The sequence below is a fragment of the Xiphophorus hellerii genome, chromosome 4 (assembly GCF_003331165.1).
Source record: "Xiphophorus hellerii strain 12219 chromosome 4, Xiphophorus_hellerii-4.1, whole genome shotgun sequence".
NCBI classification, from domain to species: domain Eukaryota; kingdom Metazoa; phylum Chordata; class Actinopteri; order Cyprinodontiformes; family Poeciliidae; genus Xiphophorus; species Xiphophorus hellerii.
In genome coordinates, this window is record NC_045675.1 from 9,070,851 (window position 1) to 9,091,116 (window position 20,266).

The 20,266-nt window shown below is 37.1% G+C and overlaps 1 protein-coding gene across 4 annotated transcripts in view; it reads left to right on the forward strand.

Annotated features, from left to right (window-relative positions):
• The window catches only part of LOC116719194 (transcription initiation factor TFIID subunit 4), a 100,675-nt gene that overhangs the window by 33,028 nt on the left and 47,381 nt on the right, over positions 1–20,266 (forward strand). For all 4 annotated transcript variants that reach the window (XM_032561637.1, XM_032561635.1, XM_032561636.1 and 1 more), the window contains 4 exons: positions 1,148–1,317; positions 6,062–6,192; positions 10,168–10,293; positions 18,561–18,617. In XM_032561637.1, coding sequence (XP_032417528.1) covers positions 1,148–1,317; positions 6,062–6,192; positions 10,168–10,293; positions 18,561–18,617 — 484 coding nt within the window. The remainder of the gene's footprint in view (positions 1–1,147; positions 1,318–6,061; positions 6,193–10,167; positions 10,294–18,560; positions 18,618–20,266) is intronic.

Below are 20,266 nucleotides of genomic sequence, written 5' to 3' on the forward strand. Positions count from 1 at the left end.
ATTTTGGTTTTCACAAGTTATAAACATCCACAAGTTTCTTAAGGAGATTAACTTTTTATTCCAACTTTACAACACTTCATGGCCAATATCAACCTTGTTGTAGCTTTGTTTGATGGTGTGTTTCTTCTTGCCACTCTTTCATGTCTGTGAAGTAAATTACTAATATTTGTCACATGCTTCTGAAGTACCTGAATTTATCCAACTTATTTATCCTACCTTGTGTGTTTCTTGGTCCTTTAACAAACCTCTGAGGCTTTCACAACTGGATTTATACTGAGATTTAATTACACATTGGGAGACTCTGTCTGCTAGCATGGGATTTTATTTAGGGGATTAATAGTAAAATGGGCTGAATACAATAGGCATGCCAAAGTATTCTAATCTTTGTTGATAACCCCCCGCCCCCAAACATTCATAACTTTCATTCTCCAATTACGCTCTACTTTTTGTTTGTCATAAATCCCAATAAATGAAATACACTGAAATCTGAGGTTGTAGTGGGACAAATAAGTTTCAATTATATAAATGCTTTTGCAGAGCACTTTGTAACACATTTTCTGGAGCATTTATCTAACTCATACCTTTTGTTTTAAGTTGTTAAGATCAGAGCATGTAAATGTTAATTTGTAATCCAATTTTCAAAATTGGAAAGATAGAACATGCCATTCAAGTAAGAAAGATATGTGTTTAACTTCCTTGGTCAGAATATACAGTATCTTCACATAAATAGCTACTCACCTGTACATATTCTGCAGTCAAAGTTATGATTTAAGGGTCGCAAACACTGGAGCTGTGACAAACGACGCTAAATGACGACCCTTGTTTTTTTTTTTAGCCACCACATGGTTGGAGGTGGGGGGCAAAAAAAATCCCTAATCCTAACTGTTAGAGAACAACATCAAAGGAGGACATCCTGGAGTCACCAAAGCCCCATAACAGAATGATTTTTAAGGATTTTGTATACATTGTTGGGGGTGTCCGTATCAGAGGAGGGCGCTGTATTACCAGCTTAAATCCTGTAATTCTCTTAGTATTTAGCCTATTTCAGTGTCTTTTTGGTTTTTGTTCTCCTGGAATTATGTTTTTACGTATACATCTGTAACTAACATAAATGCCTAAAGTTAAGTTTTAATCTAAAATTTTACAGAGACGATGATGACATCAATGATGTGGCCTCCATGGCCGGGGTGAATCTGAATGAGGAGAGCGCCAGAATACTTGCAACCAATTCTGAGCTGGTGGGAACGCAGATCCGGTCGTGTAAAGACGAGGCCTTTCTCCATCCGGGTTTGCTACATCGACGAATCCTGGAAACTGGTGAGAACTGTTCACATCATCCACCGTGCAACACAAGACTGAAGTGGTCAAATTTTGATCTGCAGTTTTAGTGGAATCATTTGACCTGGAAATAAAGCCAATTTTAAGAACTTTATAAAACAAGAAGATAGAACATAAGAAGATATAAGAATAACACCGAAAAGTCAGAATTGCATCTCATAACATGAATTTGCACAGTTAGCATTTATATCTTTTTAAAAAACAGGAGTCTCCTGATGTAAATTCTAGACAAACTAAATGTTTATCTCAGCTCTGAAATTTTCTAAATGCTTCAACCATTTCCAAATCCAGAAAGTTTTACAATAAATGTTGAATGCTGCAAAGGGGATAAAACAACGGAAATTGGCTGAAACACATTCAAGCCTTCCTGTGGCTAACAGTCTTACTCTCTTTTGCTGCAGCCTAAACAAACTGCAGATATGTAATTTAAACATTTCATTTTGAGTACCTCTCTGATGCTAAAAATAGCTAATTGTGTTTTTTCTTCCCTCAGTATGAGAATCCACTCTGAAGAGTGGTTTTGTAAAACAAAAGCTGGTAGCTGTTAGCATAGTATGTTCACTGAATGGAAAAAGATTTGAAAAAGACTTTATGACTGTCAAATTACTGATAAGGGTTGATCGAGATGAAATTCATCCAGGTTGATTTCTCAGAGCAACTCCAAATTCTTATAAATCAAAGGTTTTCCTAACATGTTGGTAAAGATTCAAAATAATCTTCTGCAGCTTTTTTAGAACCTCTGTCTTTAGCCATTTTTTTCATGGGACAGATTGTATTTAGAGTGTAATGACTTAAGACAGTGATAATTTTGACTCCCTCTGTAGCTGAGGCTGAATATTCTCTTGTTTGTACGTGGTTTGAATTTGCTGCACCTAACAATTCTTTCACCTCCTTTAATCAATTCTTCAGTGGCTGACTGAACTTACTGGACCTCGGGCACGGACATAAATACTTCATGGGTTTGTCTTTTGAAGAGTGACTCTCATACTGTCGCCCTGACTAAAAAAAGGTTGTTTTTAAAGGAATGAAACATAGTGGTGATGTTTTGATTTAGTCTGTTTTAGTGCAGTTTAATACCAATGGTACACAGTGTTTCAGTTGTTAAAGCTTAGTGATGTTTCTGTGTTGGAAAAAGCAGGACTTTATTGACTCTAATGACTCCACAGTCATAGCGGAGCCAAACTTAACAACAATGTTTCCAAGACTTTACTGAACAGAAGAGCTTAATTCACCAAGGCCTTTCTGGCAGATTGACGTTGCTCAGGGCAATAGTAGGAGTTTTGGTATTTTTTGAGTTTAACTGTAGGTAATTGTGACATAGCTAGTAAGTCATTTCATCACAAAAGACAGGTTATTGTGTACATTGGACTAAAATGACCAATGAAACAAAAGATCATCAACATAAAGATGATACATTCCTATCATCTTTATGATGATGATATTCAGTTGTATATATTAAGATTCTTTAAACTGTCCTACAGGAAAAATGGATTAGATGAATAGAGTCGGTTCCAAACCTGAACCTACAGCCATCCAGCTTTCTGGCTAATGGATTCAGACATATACTGTACATCAATTGTTTCATAGTCCTGAGGCAAAAATTATTTTCAACAGAGATATATATTTAGGGGATAATCAGAAGTCAGCACTCTTCACATGTTTGCTTCCTTACCCAGATGATCTTGGCTGCATTATTTTTCTATGCTTCACCTCCATTGAATATATTCCTGGTAAAAGCAGTCAATCAGTTCCCTGTTTATAGTGATACACGGTGATGGGTGTCAAGAGGGTTTGGTAATGTACAGTGTTATCATCTATGATGGCTTACAGCTTGAGGGTTATACAAATTTTTTTTGTCAGAAAAAGGACAGTATGAAAAAAATTTGCGCTTTTTAAAATAAGATGTTGGAAAAAATGATTTACGCTACTGGTTTATGTATAATACTTTCAATACTTCTAACTCCAAAACATGTTATGCCGTTAGATAAATATTCTTAGAATGCACACTAAAATGTATAAAAAGTTATATAGGGTGTTCCTACTCCAAATGAAACTTTGCCTAGCATCTTTCTCCTGTGCAACGGATCAAAAAACACACAACGTAATTCCACAAGACGGGGAGCCTGGCGCCCTCATTTTGTTTCATCTCAATTAAAGTATCTTTAGTGTAGCATGGGGGCCTGCAGGTCATGTTTCGTTACGTGGACTCTTGGCATGGTTGTTATCCCGTCACCTTGGGGTAGAGGGGTTGTTTTAAAATATAAATCTTTCCTCGGGGTAGCACACAGCATGATACGGGGCAGGAGGCTAGGGTGCCCCCTGCTGGGGAAGTGGCACTTATGCAGCTTTGTTGTGTCAGTGATTGGTCTCTGTGCGCTCACAGCTGACAGCAGTCCAAGGGAGGCTCCCCCAGCCTGCCAGCTCTACTCAATCAGAGAAGAGCCGCTGCTCCAGTCTGTTGTATAGCCCTGGTTTATTATAGTAGCATCCTACTAAAACTTCATTATGATTCGTTCCTTACTTCATAAAAAAACATTTTTCAGTATAAATATCCGGATTCCATATTTTTTTAACTTGGCAGAGGTGAAATATTATATCTTGCATCCATGTCCATAACATTTATAGTGTGTTTTTCTGTTTGTTCTCCACTCTTTCATTTATCCCTAGCAAAGAAACACTTATGCTAGTCATCTTTTATCAAACTTCTCTCTACCTCCCCTCATTGCTCTCCAGGCTTGTCCAGCCACATGGGGAGGAGGGACCCAGATCACAGCTGGGGTTCTCTAGAAAAAACTCCTCAAAGTAACGATAGTCCTCTTCTGCCTTACAGGTCTCTGAGCACATGTAGGGGTACTTGAAAAATGTTTTCTGAAAATATGGTGTAAACAAGTTCTACTACATGAGAAGAAGTCAAATAAATTAATTTGATGACTTGTTTCTCTAAAAGAGTGTTGATACATGCCCTTTAGTGTGTTGTTGAGTTTTGTAGGAAGTGATTTTTAGCTTTGAATGCTAAACTAGACTTAACTCATTTTCAGATCCAAAACATATAAATCCAAGTTTGTTTTCAATATGAAAGTAAAACATTAAGCTTTTCATATCTCTTAAAGGTTTTCACATTTTCTCTTATTACAGTCACAAAGCTTAATGTATTTTATTGAGGTTTCATGTGATGGAGCAGCAAAAAGCAATGCATAATTGTGAAGTGGAAGAAAACAATAAATGTCTTTTCTTCTACCGTCAATAGAATGACTCTTTATTATAGTCAGTGTCTTGCGGTGCACCAACCTGGTACGAGGTTGTACTAAGTTGCACTAACCTGCAGAGCATGGCATTGCATTGCATTAACATTAGCAAAAATATTAGCATTTCACTGCCTTCACTGGTACACTGCCTTGCGGAGCACGCGTTAGCATTAGCCTTTTCCCTATAATAACCATTTTAGCTTTTTTTTAAATTGATTAACTATGTTTAGTATACTGAATGGAGTAAGACAACATGCATGTGATGCCCCACATGTCAATGGCAGCATTTAGGCTTACATAAGCATTTTGGCTAATTTTAGCTTATATACTAATTTTAACATACTGAATGAAGTAAGTTCATGTTACTCAATGTGCTTGTCAATCTCCACATGCTATTGAGTACATTGTAGCTTACTCTAGCGTTGATGCTAATTTTTAGCATCAGAACGCTGGGTTAAAACCGATGGGCACACTTTGGCAGGCCCCATTTAAATTTCTTCAGAAATGTTCTAGTTATCAAACTAACATGCTCATTGTGCAGCAAAGCCTTGTGCCCCAACTATTATTGATTAATTATATTTTTTAAATTTAAGACTACAGTTTTAACATTTGTGATCGGTAGGTTAGAAATCGGAGTTGCCCAAGAAAACTGCAATCCTGTATTTCTAATTACTATGGTGCATAGTATTTCTAACATCTTTCCTGTTCCTCTAGTTGGAGTAAAACCCAAAGCACTAAGGCTTTGTTGATCATTAGTCTGTTCTTTTTCTAGATGAAGTGTTATAATTAGTGTGAGCTCCAGAAACTGTTTTTTACTCACAGAAATTTTCCTCTCATTCTGTAGCTGAATCTCCTAAACCTTTTCTGAAATATTAATGTCCCAGAAAGATTGTATTCTTAGGGAGTGGAATCCTATTAGCAGTTTCCCTGTGACCTCTTGGTATTGCCGCATGTGTTGCCACTGCAATTATAATAGCAAGAGGGCTTCTTCCATCTGTTCAAAGCTTGAGCAGTTGAAGAGTGTATGTATTGTTCGGCTGACTTAAATAATTGGTGTGGTTTACTTAAAAGGGAGCCAGAGAGAAAATTATGTTAATGGAATAATTTAAAAGGAGGTTGGAAACGGATACTAACCCTACCAAAGTCTGTCCTCCTCTCTTTTGTTATGTCTTCAGATGAATTTTGCTACAAGGAAACTAAATTATCCTTCTGCAGAAAGAGATGGTCAATGTCAGTTCCACACTGGTAGAAGCTCAGTTAATAAAACCACTCTGGAATTCACACTAAGGCTGTGAAACAAATTAACTTTTCCATGTGATTAGTCCTCCATCTGCAAGTTAATTGCCCTTGATAATCTGTACAGTTATCCTCGTGTGTGGATGCTACGCAATAGATATGGACGTGTGTATGTTGTGGGTCTTTTGTATTTATTTGAAGTGTTATATAGTAAATATACCATATTTAAATGTTTTTCACAGCTAAGAAGTTTGGAGTGACAGAGGTTCCCATGGAAGCCGTGACATTCATCTCACACGCTGCACAGTCTCGACTCCGAACTGTGGTACAAAAGGTTTCTATCATCGCACAGCATCGAATCGACTCCTGTAAGGTAAATGTCTTGACAAAGTTTAGTTGCAGCTTTAACTATACAGTCACAAAACCCAGTGTGTCTTATTGGGATTTTGTCTGACATAACAACATTACATAAAAGTACATAATTGTGAAGTAGGAGGGAAAATAATACACTTCCTTTGCTGTTTTCTTAAAAAAAAAGGCATGCATTTGTATTCAGCTCCTTTTACTATTATATTCCTTCATAGAATTCAGTGCAACCAACTTACTTCTCTATTTACTTTATAAGCAACTTGTGTTTTTTTTTATTAAAGAAGCAATTCGGCATGCCCTCGGTTACTCTGGAGGAGCTGCAGAGCCAAAGCTCACTTGGGAGAAAGTATTGACTTGACAACTATTAGTTGTGCACTAAAAATGAGCATGCTGAGAATTGAGCCATTTTTGAACGAAAACCATAATAAGTCCCATTTGCAGTTTGCCAAAGTGAAATCAAATTTATTTTTAAAGCACATTTAAAAACAGTTGTTGCATCAGAACAAAGCAGACATAAAACCGCAATTGATTAAAATTAAAAAGCTCTCAGAACAACTTAATCATAAACGAAGAAGTGGTGATAATCTCCTTCCATACAGTGTCTGTGTGTGAGAAACACAGTAGATAGGGTTGTTGAGGATGGTGAAGGAGGCATTGCAGTTAATGAAGCTGTAAAGTTAACCTAAGTTAATGTTCCTCATTCCTGGAGGTATTAAGTTTGAATAATTATCATCTTAAATTTTAAATTTAATTTATCTATACATGCAGGTATAGATAAATATTATATATTGTAGATAAATAAAATTTAAGATGATAATTATTCAAACTTAATATATAAATATTATCTATACCTGCAGATATAGATAATATTTATATTATCTAGATGAAAAGATGAAAAGTATGCATCTTTTCCTCAAAACTTCAGAGAAAAGTTTAAATTCTGATATTTTTTTCCTCAAAATTCTAACTTTTTTACTCAGAATTCTGGCTTTTTCTTTGCAAAAAAATTTTAATTCTGAGATTAAAGTCAGTTCTTTTTTCAATCTCCCTCTTTCATAGAATAAATATGCAAGTCATGTGTGATTTTTCTTTTGCTTTCCAATTATGTCTTACTTTGTTTTGGTCTGTTACATAAAATTTAAGGTTTTAACTTGCTTGGTTGCAACAAAATGTGAAAAAGTCCAACGGCGCAATGTGTTTCCAGCTTCTGACCCACATTAGCAGAAGAAAATATTCAGAATAAATATGGTTTTACATACAACGGAGAAAGAAACTTCACTGAGCTTTTGCAGCATTTTCCTTTGCTATATATGGCCATATCCACACATCACAAAACTAATTTTTGTTTATTACTAATGCAAACATAAAATTTAGCAAGAGCATCTTAAATGTCCTCAAGTTATTACCAAGAGAGAGCTGTCAAGTTTTTACTCAGTCACTGAAAACCTAAAAAAAGTGCTCGCCTACGTACACCTGCATGCTTTTCTCATTAGGGGTGACTGTGCCCCTCACATCTGATGAATGTAGCCATATAACAACATTTAATTGGTCTACATTAAAGCAAAATCTATCTCCACAACAAGGTAATGTCTTTGCATTGTGAGAAGAACTGGGGGGAAACTTTGAAAACATGTTTTTCTTGATGCCGAGGCAGCGGGAGGGAAAGCATTGGCACAGTTGTCCCCTTCTTGTTTTTGCGCCGCTTCTCTCCATTCGTTCTTCTTCTTTTTTGTGGTTTTCCAAATGAGGTGTGCTCGAGAGACAGGCACGGAGCTCTGTGAAGCCACTCTGTTGACATCAGCGGAAAAAAAGAAAGAGAGAGGGAGCGATGGAGAAAGACCAAAAGACAAAGCGGCCTCTTAAAGAGCAGCCGGGCTTCAGCAGGAGCTACGGCAAGAGTGCAGGCTCAGCTCTGCAACAAAGAGCAGCGAGGCTGGATGAGAGAGACAGAAGAGTGGGGTGGAGGTGGGGGGTGCTGGTGAAAAGCCCCCTCTGATGTGTCTTTGTGTTCTGTGCCACTCAGCTCCTCTCATCCCCTTATGGAAACACACCCCTACACACACACTCACATATAGGCGGAAGACGAGAGGAGAGTGACATAGAAATAAAGCGCAACACGAGATAAGAGCTGCATCAGAGACGTGCAGTCACATAGGGAGAAATAAGCAATTATCCTATTAACTTTTGATGACCTAAAAAAGTTGTTTTTACGTTTGCCTTCCTATTTGCCACATGGGAGATGAAGCGAAGAGTCTGTAAATAGAAGAAGTTTGTGTGGTAATGTGTGGGGATGCGTGCAGACTGGTTGGGTTTGAGTTAAGTTATATTTCTGTTGCTGTTAAACTAAATGTGTTCAGAGGTTTTCTCTTCTATTTATGAATTGAAACCAAAGATTTAATCATACAATATAAACGTGACTTTTGGCTGTAAAACAGGGTTTCTTAAACTTCATATTCAAAAGTCATAATCTGATCTATAGATGAGCTCAAGCTCTACAACAACCAGTAATGATGAGATTACTTATGTTAGATTTACTTGCAGCTCAGCCCAAAATTAAATCTATAATTGTATAATATTTAATTTTTTAGCTCTCAGTGGCTCTAATTTCACAAGAAAGTTTTGTTAATCAACGTAATACTTTTCAAGACTTAACTAGTAACGTCTTTTAGATAAGACTAAAGAAAGTCAGAATTAAACTGAATGCGGACTCATGAACATTAACAGAGATAAAAGTTACTGACACCCAGAGACAGTTATAACACAGGAACCAAGTGTTAAAAATCGTCCCAGCTGCCCACAGTGAGTTAACTAAACCCATAAAATTTGTTTTATTTTTTACCCACATTCTGTTTTTATTTATTTGAATTCTATTCTTCAACAACAAAAATAAAATCATATAGATAAATTAAGAATAAACCACATTTGTCCACGTTTATTAGTGTTGTTTTTTTTTGCAGCACCCTAATCCAGCCACTTATTATTGTGATAAAAATAGTGTTACAAAATTCACTAGAAAGCAAATAAATAAATACATTTTGGAAAATGAAAGCTTCTGAAAGGAGCAATAATTTTATTCTTTGTCACTCATGAATAAACTTTTTTCCCCACATGATTGTTAGCATGAGGGAGATCTCAGCCTCAACTGAACGCGTGAAAGCAGGAAAACACATCAATAGTTGAAAAACCTCAGATTTATTGGATCAAATCCAAAGGTTTTGCAGTATTTCTCATTCTTACGTGTCCAAATCCACAATTCTGTTCTCCTTTCCTTCACTGCAGATCTAGACTCTTTTCTCCAGATTTTCTATATCAATCAATTCAGTCCAATAATATAAAAAGATTCAAAGTTGTTTACATACATTCCAATTTGATCCAAGCTATTAAACAATGCAGTCATGTTTAGTGTATTACATAAATTATTAAAAACCTTTCTATCTAAGAAAATCCAGGTGACTGCATCAAGTCACTGACTTTGCAGAAGTTACATCTAGGATATGACCATGTAGAAACAGAGTATGCTCATTAGGTGACAATAACAAATGTAAAAGTAATAAAATTACTTTCTAACTTTCACATCAAAGTGAATACTTTTTTTTATATGTCATGTTGAACAATAATGATTGTTTGATCAAGCTTTAAAGGCCAGCATTTGGAGTAATTCCTCAAGTTTTTGCATCAGAAGTGGATGTTTTTTTACATGAGCAGTGATACAAGCTTTGACAAAACACAGAAAGCCAGTTGGACGATGAAATCTTCACCTTTCAAAGATGACAGTACTCCAGTATTGCCTACCAAAATATTTCTGTGACGTTTGGTTATATTCTGGAGGAATATTTCCTCTGATTCAGAGATATTTTTATCAGCTACTGTCATCTGTTCTAAAGTTGACTAATAATCCAACCAGAGCCAAAGAAGTAGCTTCTCAATATGTCATTGTCGTAATGCTGCCGCTGCTGTAATCTCTCCGTCTGCTTGCCAGGACGACGAGTGCTACGAACAGTCTGCAGACGTTCGGTCGCAGCTCCGCTTCTTCGAGCAGCTGGAGAGGATCGAGAAGCAGAGGAAGGACGAGCAGGAGAGAGAGATCCTTCTGAAAGCCGCTAAAGTGAGTTACCATCACCTCCATCCCGCTTTGTGCGTACGTGTGACAACGGACATGTGCATGCATGTGTGTGCATGTTGCTCTCGTGCCGGCTCTGACAGATGAATTAGAGTGTGACTCCCATGGATGAGGTGACCCAGACTGATGGCCCCAGGCCTCCTCTGTCCTGGCGCTTCTTCCCTGGATGCAAGGAGGGAGGGCTGAGATTCATATGACATGAAACTCCCATCCAGCACACAAACCGGACTCTTATCAATCCAAATTGTGTTTCTGCACCAGTCAATTAGCCCGAGATCAGACATCAGTCAGCTCTGAAGGGTGATCTGCATTTCAACGCTGAAAAATTGGACTCTTCTTTCCTTTCATTGAATGCATTAAATGTAGGTCCCAACATGTTCAACCTGTTCACATATCAACCAACATCATTTTTAAAAAATCTGTATTCTTTGAGGCACAAATTAGGAAAATCCTGTAATTCTTCGACTTTTTCTTCTTTTGTGGTACACGGAAAGAAGAACGGCCAGTATAAAGAACTGATTGATTCATCTCCAATAAAAGCTTTTATCAACAAATGCTCTACTCAGAAAGTCAGCCACATTACATTTCTAATAAAAAAAACAAACACTCATTAATGATTAGTTGAGGCCAAATGAAAAAGTCATGCCTTCATGCATCGATTAATTACACAACACTAAGTCTTGATTATGAAAAATGTTGTAATAAGATGTCGATTAACAATTATGTTACAGATGACCCCTTAAAGAAATAAGAGTACTCAGAAAATATGAAGCATAAAAATCTGGAAGGTGCTCACAGGAGGTGTGAGGCAATTTGAAAGTCAATGAAAAAAATTCCACACACTGACTCCAAGCTAAAGTTTTTTTTTTTTTTTTCATAAAGGTCTCCCAGTAACAGCTTGAGCTTTCTGTGGTCAAAAACTGTATTTGACCTGTAGCTTGGAGTCATTGTGCAGGCGTTTGGGAGGGGCGGGGGGGGGGGGGGGGGGGGGGGGGGGGAGGATTGGTGAATCAACAGATGCTGCATTTGTATTAGTTTTAAAACTTGAGGTTAAGAGTAGAATCCGTGGAACTTTATATTACACTGACTTTTTTATTGCTTTTAAGAATTCCTATACACTTCTCCAACGTTGCATAGGCATCTGGTAACTTATAATTAATAACAATTTACTTGCAAACCACAACTGTGGTCTTCATTTATGTTTTATATGTTAGAAAGCCGCTAGGTGCATGTGAGTCAGTTAAAATATTATCAAGCATTCAATTCAAGTTTGTAATTTGAATCAAAAATTAAACATTGTGTAGACTTATTAGATGCAGAATGATAATGTTTAACCATTTATTTCATTTTGATAAATATGGCTTACAGGTCACAGGTAATAGCTGACAGTCACTGACACATGGAGGATGTTAAGCCACAAAAGCTAATTGTTAAAGAAGCCGGCTGTTCTGAGAGTGCTAAATATATTAAATATATATCTAAATATATTAATTGAAAGCTGAGTGGAAGGAAAAAGTGTTGCAGGAAAGGATGCAAAAGTCACAGCGCTGAGTGGATTGTAAAGAACAGCTAATTCTACAGTTTGCTTGAGATCCAGTATGAAGTTTCAAAAATTAGTGATGATTTTGGTGATGTCATTATGTAGGTACATGTGTTTCTTCAAGTCCAAAGTCACCATAACAATCTTGCATGGTGATGCTGATTTTATTTTCTGCCCATACTATCAAATGTACCAATAGCTGGCATAAGTAGCAACACCGACTGATTGGTGACCAATCGTTGTACTTGACTGGTCATCAAATTGATCTGACTGAAACTTGAAAGACAAACTGTGGAGTATTGTAAGGAGGAAGGCTGATCAGCTCCGTGCCACGCCACATTGATGCAGTGATTTGTGCAAGAGGAGCCCCAGACATGTTTTTCAGTAGACTGACATTTCTGTAGTACATTTTATTAGTCTTCTATAATATTCTTTTTTTTTATGTAATTTTAGTTGCAACTTGAATCATCACAATTAATGGAAATAAGCCCTTGATAAATACTACTCTATGAATTGAAGTTATATATGATTTTCACAGTTTGAATTGCTAAAATAGTTTTCTATAATATCCAGATTTATTGAGAGACGCTTGCAGTCTAATTATGTTTCTTACAGTCTCAGTTTATAGAAGTACTTAGAAACTATCTACTTAAAAAAATCTAAAACTATAGTCTGTCCTTTATTAGCTGTAATTAAAATGGGTTTTAAGGAGTTTGTATATTTGGGACAAATTCTCTCTTTTCATTTATGGGGCTCTAGAAATACTAATAAAATAGGAAATAATAACCTTAACATATATTATTAATCATGAATGTATTTGCAGGACAAAATATTATAAGTGGCAATTATGAATGCTTTAAATTATTTTGTAGTAAAGGTATTATTTTAAATTTTTGATTTCAGTATCATTCCAATTATCAATTATTATTTATGATAATAAAGAACTATTATAAAAATACATCTCTACACAAAAATCATACATAATATGAGTTCTGTATGCTTTAAGTAGCTGTAATACATGCCTGGTATCCTTATTTGTCTCTTGTTGAGAAGCCATTTGTCTCTTTTCAAATTTAGAAAGTTCACCGCAGACCAAAAAAAAAAAAAAAAATCAAATGAAAATGCCCTGCAGTGCAACATTAGTGGAAAGGTAGGTTAATTTAATTATTTCTGATGGAACTGGGGTCCCACAGTACAGATTCTCTTAAAAGCACACCTCACTTTCTTAATTGCATTATTATACTCCAGTCTTTCCATGCAGGGTATTAGAAAAATCCCCTTGTCGATGAACTTTGACCAAATTACCTTAAGACCTGCTTGTTATCTTATGTGTTTTGGAAAAACCATAACATTCCTGCTGGTCGGTTTTGAAAAAAAGCCCTGGCATCAACACAAACTACAACTCCAAATTGTTTTGTTTTAAACAGAATGGTGTAAAGAAAAAGCTTTTAGATTCCCGATGGCTCTGCATTATTAAACACTCCAATCTTCTACTTTTTTGTCTACTGAATCCTGTTTTGTTAACAGCAATTGCAAATAACTCCTCAAAATGAAACCTGGTCCTTCTTGGAGGAGCTACACTTGAGGCTGTTTGGTTTGCATGAGAGTCGCAGAGGAAAGTTTGACTTCACCCCACAGCTATATCTGTGGCTTTTTGGCTCCTGTTGCCATGGCGTTTTGGTTTAAGGAGAAGTTTGGAAAGCAGATCTTTGCGTAATGATTACACAACTTGTTCCACTTGCAGTTGCTGAGAAAATACCACAGCTTTGCACATGTGTGTTCGGGCTTTCTGTACATTAGTTGTGCATTATAAAGGGGCAAATATAGTTATTACTGTTTCATTGGTAAACTGGCTTTTAACTCAGGGGGTAACATACAGTAACTGCTAATGGTTAAAAAAAAAAGGATTCAGCACCAAACTTACAGTTAAAGGGGCTGCAGAGCTAACCTAATTCTTTTTCTTAACCAACATATATCAAATACATATCTCTTGGAACTCAAATTCTGATGTATATTTCTCTCTAAAAATATTTTCATTCTTCTTCATTGTTGTTAGGTTCCAGGAGAATGCTAGCCTGGGACTTGTCTTATTTTTTATGGGTTTTCCTGCAGTACATTTTAACAACACTGGTTCTACAGAGTTCTCAAGATTGTTGTGCAGAAAAGCTAAAATGATCTGACTCCATGTTTTTTTAATTTTATGGCAAATCAAAATATATCAATTAGTTTTGACAATATTCCCAGCATTAGTGCCTGAATTGAAGCCCTAAGACATGACAAAAACGTCAATGGGATTTAATGCTGATAGTTGTCTCTGCAGTTATTTTTTTTATCCTGATAAGAAAAACAATAGATTTTAAACAATGTACGTACTTTGTACTGTGGCGGACTATTTGTGTGGTGTCTTAAAAAGAATTGACACCTCTTTGAATGTTTTCACATTGCGTCATGCTACGTGCAACCACAACACGTCTTTATATCTTAATGGAATTTTATGTGGTAGATTAACAACGCAGTGCACAACTGTGATGAGGAAGGAAAATAAATGGTTTTAAACAATTTTTACAAATAAATTCACAGTTCAGTGACTAGTTGTGAAATCCACAAATCTGGCCTTACTAGAGTATTAAGAAGACAAGTGAGCACAGACCACAAACATCCACCCAGAGCTGCAATAAAATGTTTAAATTTCAGGCGTCAAACTCCTGTCCTGCAAAGTTAGATGTCTCATCACACTTTAATCAAATACTTAGTCCAACAGAAGGACTGAACACATTTACTGCATGCTGAGGAGTTAATCTTGCCATTTGTTTTGGATGCATTGGACACACCTGAAAGGTACATTGTCTTCAACCTTGGAGGACTGGAGTTTGATACCCTGTAGATAAAAGGATATTCTGTCAAAATGACCTAAGTTCAGTCTGAAATTCAACTGACAATCTGTTGCAAGACTTGAAAATTATTGTTCATAGATGTTCTCCATCTAATGTGGCTAAGCCTGAGCTATTTTAAGCAGAAGAACTGGCAAACAGTCTCTAGATGTGCCGTGACTGTGGTGAACACTTTCAGGTTTTTTTTCTACAAAAAAATGTAGATATCCATATATCCTCTCCTTCCACTTAACATTTTTATATTAACTGAATTCCCTTAGTTTAATGGGATTATTTTGATGTAAAAAAATTTATCTTACATGAGCGTTCTGGTCAATACAGCAGCCGACTGTACTGGCCTCAGAAAAGGCAACAGATAGATGAAAAACTGAAAACAAAGTAACGTAACTGGGGTTAAAATGCCACCAAATGCATCGCATTATCACCGACTTATGAAAACATAAAAAACTCTGCTAGTTTACACAACCATCCATTAAGTGAAGAGCAGTAAACCTCATCTGCATGTATAGCAGTATCCAGTCCTCATCTCTTCTCTTCTGTGGTCCCTGCTGTAAGCAGAGAAACCGGGGCAGCTGGCAGAGGAGACGCAGAGTGTGCCAGTGGCACCGCTGGTCTCTGTAAACAGTCCATCTGTACCGACCCCTCCCACTCCTCCTCCCACCCCGCTCGCCATGTCTCCTGCTTCAGCACCCGCTAATTTGGCTCCCAGAATTAGAAATCCATTGAAATAATCTCTTCCACTGTCGTCTCCCACCGTTCCTCCTTCACAGTAAGCCTTTCCCTCGACTGTGCCGGCCATTTAAAATATGACTCAGGACTTGAGGGATGCTCCGGCCCACTGGAGGGCAAACACATTAGTCTCAGTTGAGACACCGACCAATATGTGGACTGCCTGATATATGTAAAGTCAATTAGCAGGAAGGCTTAGGAGTTTTTCGTCTCCATCCATGTGATATAATAGATGGTCAGAAGAAAAAGAAAGGTGGTAGTAAGGAATAGCTATGGAAAATCTGGATTTTTGGTTAAATATTGTATTATCTGCCACGTAGAAAGTTACAAGAGAGTAATAGGGCCATACTAAGAGTGAAATAAATAAATATAATTACAAGAATAAAGTCATCAAATTAAGAGAATAAAATGTACAAGAATAAAGTTGAAATGATACGAGAATAGGATCATAATTATATCAGTATAAAGTCATAATATTAAGAGAATAAAGTCATACTAGAATAAAGCAGACCTAATACGAGAATAAAGTCCTAATAATGTGAGAATAAAGTCGTAATATTATGTCATTCTTGTAATACTGCAACTATATTATTTTGACTGTATTTTTGTACGACTTTATTCTCATAATATTATGACTTTAATTCTTGTAATTTTGACTCGATTCTCATATTCTTTTTAATGTTCTTAGTACAGGCCTTAATACTCCATTGTTGAAAGCAGGTAAGGAATAAAGTTTTATGATCCCTTTGACACTGAATATCTAATATATGAATAATTGCATATATCTTGTTTGCCAAACATAGTCCCTTCCAAAGTATTCATGAATCTTTAACTGTTTCATATTTTAACAAGTTACAACCACAAGCTTTAATATATTTTATTGGGTTTTATGTGATAAATATTAACCCAAAATAAATAAAATTCTTTTAAAATAAATTGATAAAAGTTAGGTATTCAGACCTCTCTCGAGTCGATACCTTTTAGTTCCACCTTTGGCTATAATTACAACTTCAGGTCTTTTGGAATGTTTTTCTACCGGCTTCATCTGCAGGTTGAAATTTTTACCAACTTTGCAGCACAGCTTCATTTTGCATGGAGAATCTGTTAATATTAAAGTCTACGTCTTGCCACATGTTTTTTAATTGGATCTCTGGACTTTAACTGGGTCATTTTAACACATGATTCTACTTGGATCAAAGGCATGTAATTGTAGCTCGGTGTTTAGAATAATTGTCCTGGTTGAAGGTGACCCTCCAACCCAATCTCAAATATTTTTCAGGCATTTTCTTCTTCTTCAAGAATTACAGTTTATTTGGGGAAATCCATATTCAAATCAACAATTGTCAGGTTTTCCTAATTGTGCTGAAAAAATAATCACCTGAGCATGATGTCACCACCACTTTGTGTGGCACTAACCTCAGTATTAGTTTATAGTGTTTTGCATGCAGGCCAAAATGCTACATTTTGGTTTCTTGTAACCACAGGACCTTCCTCCTCATGTCTGGTGTTTCCCTTCCACATCTTGTGACAAACTGCAAACAGAACTTCTTAAGAATTTCCTTCTGCAAGTCTTTCAGAATTTTATTTGCAAAATATTTTAAAAATATGGGTGCACCTGTCACGATCTGTGTTTTTCTGTGTATTTATATTGAGTTTTCAGTGTCTCTGAGTCTCCGTGTTGTCCTGTCTTCCCCTTGATTATTCCCAGGTGTGTCTCGTTTCCGTGATTACCCTTTGTGTATTTAACCCCACCCATGTCCTTTGTTCCTCGTCAGGTCCTTGTCGTTTGTTAGCGTCAATCTGTCTAGCTGCTTGTCTGTCGTCCATTCATATCCTCCAGTTGCTACCGGTGTTGAGCCCTGGATTCAGCTCAGCCGTGCCGCCTGGTTGTTGGACTTGTTTTGGAGTATTTTCATCAATAAACATTCTTCATTGCACTTCATCCTGGGTCTACAGCGTTTGCCTCACAACTACACCCGCACTCCCTGACAGCAACGACTCCAGTTTTCTGGCCCATTGCCGATTACAGATGTTTATAAAGCCCGACCTGCTGATTCCGATTTTGGTCGATGCCAAAAGTCAGTTGTCTGAAATGAAACTGCAAATGTGCAGATATGATCTGATGAGCCGTTCTATCAGAGCAACCTTTCTCACAGGAGAGCATAAGAGGACAGTGGCTGATTTTTAGACCTTTGCAGATGTAGATAAGATCGGTGGACTAGATCGGCTTCACATATGAGTATCGTCCGATTACCGATCTCCCAAAATTAAGGAGGTTTGCGCTGATAAATCAGCTGGCAGATAAATCGGTGCACCCCTATTTCAAAAGCATCTAATTTTGCATTAAAGTCCTAAAGACATTGCAATTTGTGATTGTTGCGTGACAGCATATAAAAACTGTCAAGGGTCGGCAGTACTCTTAAAAGACATTGTATCAGGAATATTATTAGAGCAGACTCTCGATAGTGCTGCTACATAAAAAGATCCACCTTATGCCTGCACTCACAAACAACCCTCAGTTAGTCCCTTGTGCCATGATGATCCTGTTTTGCCCGCAGTGGTCATCTGTACATGTGCATTTGGCTCTGTCGTGAAGGATTTCCAGGGACAAGTACATTCACCCAGATCATAGTGGCTGATTAAAATAGAAGTGCTGTGTTGTTACGCCAGGGACACACAGATAGCCACACTGGCACACACACAGTGACACACAGTCAGTCGTTGCCACTGACACTCACCAACATCTTCTCCCCTGCTTGTGTGTGTATGCATGTGTGTGCATCCTGGCTCCTGCAGACTTTTTAATAACCTCTTTTGATTAGAATCCCCCCGCAGCAGCTTATTTAGGGCTGGATTTGGAGCAGGTTTAAAGGCCACTGCCCCCCAGGGGGTGCTCCATTGCACTTCTCTGTATTCAGATATGATGTCCTTGACACCTCTGTATCCTGTTCCCATTTTGCACTATTTTTTGCTGCTACAGCAACAGATGAGTAGCAAAAGTGTGCGTGTGTATTGGGAAAGTGGGCTCCTTAAACCAGCTGTTAACCTGTGTCCCTTCCACCCATCCCCGTCCCTCCTTTTTTACTCCACAGAGTCGCTCCAGGCAAGAGGACCCAGAGCAAGCTCGACTGAAACAGAAAGCTAAGGAGGTAAGCTGCTGCGGAGATCATTACCCTTGACATTTCCCCGACACCAGTGCATAAATTTTTCATGCCTCACTACATATGTAATGCCATTTAAAGTCGGACTTAAAAAAGTTTGAGGAATTATTCGCTCCGATTGATGCCAGTTTGTGGAAAATGATTCTCTGCACACCAAAGACATGCTCCACTTCCTCCACCCTTTTGCATTTTTTCCATCTATTAAGCCTCCTTGTTATTGAATTCTGTCTATAGGAGAAATGCATAAACTCTCCATCAGGTTAAAAGCATTATTTCAGCGTTATATAGTCTAATTTTCACAATTTTGCACCTAATTTCTGCAAATGAAGTTAGTTTTATCTTACCTAACATTTTATTAATAAAATAAAATAAATAAAATTTATTTAAAAAAATAAAGGTATTATTGAGATCATTTTTGTTCAAATATTTTTTTGACCTGTACACATTAAACATTTAAAGTAAAGCAACATTATTTCAGGATATTATGATTATGACTTCACTTATTTATAACAATATTATTTTTACAATTTAAGTTTAAATTTAAATTAAATTACTAGTGGCATACCAACTCATTTTATCTCTTGGTAGGCAACATTAGCAAATTGACAAATTCTAGCATGTAAGCTAGAATTTGTAGCAATTTGTAGTTGCTAATCTTAGCTAATGTTTGTGTTGGCAACAAAAATGACTGAACTACACAGGAAAAATGGGACATTGAATGTCTTGCACAATATTAACACTAGGGCTGTTGTAAATGAATATTTTAGTAATCGAGTTATCTATCGATTATTCGTACGATTAATCGAGTATTCGGAAAAAAAAAAAAAAACATTGGAAAATTTAACATAACAGCAGTATTACTATCGGATCTCAACATCAGTCCAATTTTTCATATTTGAGCATCATTAAGAATAACTTTTCTGTAGTTTAGAAAATTAACCTGTAGCAATAATAGCTCACTTTCTAAGTTAACCTGAAGAAAAGTTATACAGAAATTCAATTTAATAGTAAAGAGGCAGGCTCACAAATGCGCTTATAAAAATGTCTACACTCCAGCTTTTCGTTTATGTATTCATCTTCAGTCAGTTTAACAGATGAACTCTCATCTTGCCCAGATATTTATAGCTTTTGTGTCCACATTAGCGACGGGATTTGACACCTTTGTTCGTCACACACAGAAACATCTACCAGCTACGTGCCGCCACGATGCGCTTCGACATCCATTTGTTGAGACCGGGATGATATGAAATAAATTTTCCAGTTCGTCCGTAAAGCTACACTTACGTTAATTGTCTAATGCGCAGCCGCCCGCAGTGTTCATATCCGCTCACCTGTATAAACACACCTGCAGCGCTCTTCCCTGCCGTTCGCTCTGAACAACGGCCACCAGGCAGCAGCTCCGTGAGGAGAAAAGCTGCCGTACTCTAGCCGTCCCACCAGTCATTTTAAGAATGCTTATTGGTCCCCCAAAAAACAACAGAGACCCAGACATTATCATGAATCAATAAAATCTTCCCAAGTCGAACTTGAAAACTGGACGTTATGCTGCTAACACTTAGCTTTCGTCAACAACTCAGGCGGAAGTGAGAGCGCTGGGTAAAGTAAGTAATAACCCGGAACACGGTTCGCTAAATAAT